The sequence below is a fragment of the Microtus oregoni genome, unplaced genomic scaffold (genome assembly GCF_018167655.1).
Source record: "Microtus oregoni isolate MIOR12 unplaced genomic scaffold, Mior012 000008F_ref0000371, whole genome shotgun sequence".
NCBI classification, from domain to species: Eukaryota; Metazoa; Chordata; class Mammalia; order Rodentia; family Cricetidae; genus Microtus; species Microtus oregoni.
Window position 1 is genome coordinate 36561542 of NW_024543067.1, and position 3944 is coordinate 36565485.

The 3944-nt window shown below is 35.0% G+C and overlaps 1 protein-coding gene across 1 annotated transcript; it reads right to left on the reverse strand.

The window, feature by feature from the left end:
• Window positions 1–2675: 2675 nt before the first annotated feature.
• Window positions 2676–3617, reverse strand: LOC121451784 (olfactory receptor 7G2-like). Its single transcript, XM_041657537.1, has one exon. The coding sequence runs from the start codon at window positions 3612–3614 to the stop codon at window positions 2676–2678; it is 939 nt and encodes a 312-aa protein (XP_041513471.1). The 5' UTR covers window positions 3615–3617.
• Between the last annotated feature and the right edge of the window lie 327 nt (window positions 3618–3944).

Here is a 3944-nt window from a genome sequence, read left to right on the forward strand (position 1 = left end):
TCCTAGGATGGATGGGAAGATGATTCATTAAATACCATCTTTAGCTATGGTAGTTGCTAGGGGAAGAAAGTACCTTAACTTTGGAGATGAAGTCCCTATTGGGCTTTCAATGTTCCAGTAGATGGTACTACATAATCATGTTGACATCAGTAAGTGGATGTGATAAAAAGAAACAAACAAAATAACTAACGGAAATGAAAATAAGTCGTGTTTGGAGAGAAAGGGAAGAAATTCGAGGAGAAGATATAGAAGTAGAATTTCTACAAACACATTATAGACATGTACCAAATTCTCAATTTAAAGTTCTTTCAGATCTAGGTGAGGCATCCTAGAAAATGATGATCTCATCTTGTGGTTTTTACTCATTTGATCTTGGATATTTTACTTATTTTATCTTGAGTATTCACTCATTTTTCTGGAGGAGATTAAATTAACCAGTAGAAGATTTTGGAAATTAATGCAGAGGCAACAAACAAATCACACAGCCAGAATGGTAGTAAGTATATTACTCCTAGTGTAAAAAACAAGTATCTAGGTAGAAACAGACACCCAAAAAAAGGGTGTTTATTTTTAGATGATCTGTCAGTCCCTCAGAAAGGAATACTGCAATAGCTGTTTGGTTTCTGAATTTCACAGTTTCACACTATTTCTTGAACCTAATGGAAGAGTGGAGATTAAGAAAAATAAGCATCAAGCTGCACATTCTCTAGTTCCGCAGAAGTAATAGAATTATCTAAGGACTTGTAAGAATATCAGTTTTTGGACCCCAAGCTACAACCAAATGAAAATCAGCTCAAAAATAAACATCAACAATCCTGCAATTTCTATGATCTACCAAATCCTCCAATACATTTTAAAATTTAGGAATTTCTTCATTAGAAAATATTTTATATTTAGATAAGTTAGAAATAAATTAGAAAATAAGTTAGAAAATGTTTTATTTTAATTTTCTATGCCTCCATTCTTGATCTTCAACATCTTCCCTGTAATTTACCCTCTCAGTCCAATTTTCATTGAGTACTAACCTATTTACAAATTGTGCCAAGTGCTAAGAATAAAATCAAATAGCATAGCTTTATATCTTCATAATTATTTTCTACTTTCTAACACATAACTGGCAAAGCAAAATCATAAAATGCATATTATTCTTTGGGAAGTACTTTTCCAAAACTCTTTTATGTCATGTAACTAGAAAGCAAAAGAATAACATTAAGAGGAAAAGTGTAGGGTATAGGCCCATAAAACACATATGAAAAAAGTAACAGTCCCTTACTTCTCAGAAGATACAATCATAAGTAAAATTATAGCTACATTAATTTTCTTAAGATAAATTATTCTACAAAAATTGGTCTTCTTTCTGAAAGACATTCATTTGCTCATAAAACCATAAATTATATAGAGTATCATTACTCTCACAAGATTCAGTTAAATTATGTCTTCAGACTTGATTTTTTATTGTAGTGTGTTTGCAGTGGTATGTATAGGCACACACGTACAAGGCATCTGTGTAGCAGTCAAAGAACAACTTGCATGAGGAAGTTCTATCCCTCTACCAGTAAGACAAGAATTGTTTACATCACATTTATTTAATTATTTATTTCTGTGTCTGTGTATTTGTATACACCCACATGTCATAACTTGTAAATGGAACTCAGAGAACAAATTATAGGAGTTCTCTCTTTCCATAATATGGAACCTAGGGGGTAAATAAGGTCATTGGGTATAGCAGTAAGCACATCTGTCAACTGAGACATCTCACTGTCCTGAAACTGGTTAATATTTTGAGGACTAGCATTCAATCTACTAATGGTATTAAGTCTAGTTGAAATACAGGAAAGTCATTTAACAGGCCCGAGGAAGGACACTTAATGTTCTGTTTCTTCTAACTTGACCAGAAATTGCCCTTGAATTCGTACACTATTCCTCATATCTGGAATAAAAGAAGTTTTATGAAGGACTTATGAAACCCCAAGTTTCTTCAAACATATTCTCCTCCATAAAAATACTTATAATGAAAAACAACGCTATTCATTGTTCTGTAGCATTGATATTAGGACCTCTGTGCTGTTAGGTCTGAAGATACCATCACTGATGAGTGATAACTTTCTCACAATCATCCCAAACAACAAATATCATACCAATAAGTCAAATATCTATACATTGGTATCATATATGCTGAGTGATGTTTAACTCATGGACATATGCACTGTGACAAATATGTCACAGTAACAGTTTGACAGGAAATGAATGTCCAACTCATTGCTTCACATTGTACTAAGAGTTAGATATGGTCTTCATGGACCCAGTTATGCAGTTTGGTAAAAACTACTGTTCACATTTAAATTACATATTAATATTGTTTAATAGTTTCCTAACTATTTCATCTCCTGTATATCCAATACTGTGACTACCCTACAGCAAAATTTCCTTAAACAACAATCTCTGGTTCAGATTCTTCTTTTGTGAAACTCAGGAATATAAACTATGTAAAACACCTAAAATCATGTGATTTACCCACAGAAAATAACATAATTGTGAAGTTCTGACACAATTAATACATAATGTTTATGTTGTACTATTAGAAGCAGACAGTATGAGAAGATTAGGTATTCTAATTCACTAGATATTGCATCAATTCACTTACTTTAGAAGTTGAAGTCCAAATAAGTGAAATATCATAATAAAGAAGCCATCCTGTGAAAGAATTTCCTCAAGGCTTCCTTCATATCCCTGTTCCTTAGACTATAAATAAAGGGGTTCAGCATCTGAGGGACCACAGAATACATCACAGAAGCCACTGCAGTCTTCCTGGATGAGTCCATAATAGCAGATGTAATATATACCCCAAAGCCTGTCCCATAGAACAAGGACACAGCCAACAAATGAGACCCACAGGTAGAAAAGGCTTTATACTTTCCTTCTGATGATGACATTCTCAAAACAGAGGAAATGATGTGAACATAAGAAAAAATTATTCCAGAGATAGGAACACCAACAAATAAGCAGGATGAAATATAAATCAGGAGGTTATCAATGAGAGTATCAGAACAGGCTAGCTTGAGGATCTTGGGAAGTTCACAGAAGAAACTTGGTATTTCCAGGTGTATGCAGAATGACAATCGTAGCACCATCAGGCTGTGCATCAAAGAATCCACAACAGTAATTAGCAGGGACAATATAACCAGAACAACACATAACCAGGGCTCCATGATGACTGTGTACCTCAGGGGGTGACAAATAGCCATATAGCGGTCATAAGCCATTACTGCAAGGAGACAGTTTTCCATGCCACCAAAAATTAAAACAAAGCTCATTTGAGTGAGGCAGCTTCTGTATGTGATGCTCTGACTATTTTCTTGTATGTTTACCAGCATCTTTGGGATTGTGCTTGTGCTAAAACAGATGTCATTTAAAGACAGGTTGGAGAGAAATAAGTACATGGGGGTGTGAAGATGTGAGTCTAATCTGGAAATCAAGATTATAAGTAGGTTTCCGAGGACAGTGACCAGGTACATGAAAAAGCACAAGCAGACCACGACAGGCTGCAGTCCTGGGTCATCTGTCAATCCCAGAAGAAGGAATCCTGGAAATGCTGTTTGGTTTCTCTTTTGCATGATATTAATTAATCTGATGGAGGCGGTGATTGGTGAGAAAAGTTTGCATCAGAAACAGCAGTCACATTTAAAATGTCACTAGAATACTACCCCTGAAGTTTGGAGATAGTTTCAATGTTTAAAGCACTTGTTGCACAAGCAAGAGTCCCAAAGTTCAGACCTCCAGAACCTCACTTTCAGTGAAATAGTCAACCTGTAATCCAGTTTCAGATGTCTCTGAGTGTGTGTCCTTGGGAAATGAAAATCAGCTTTATGAGTAAAGTCCTGATCATGAAGAATTTGTACCTCATCATGCTTTACACAAGAGATCATCACAGACTGCCTCCTACC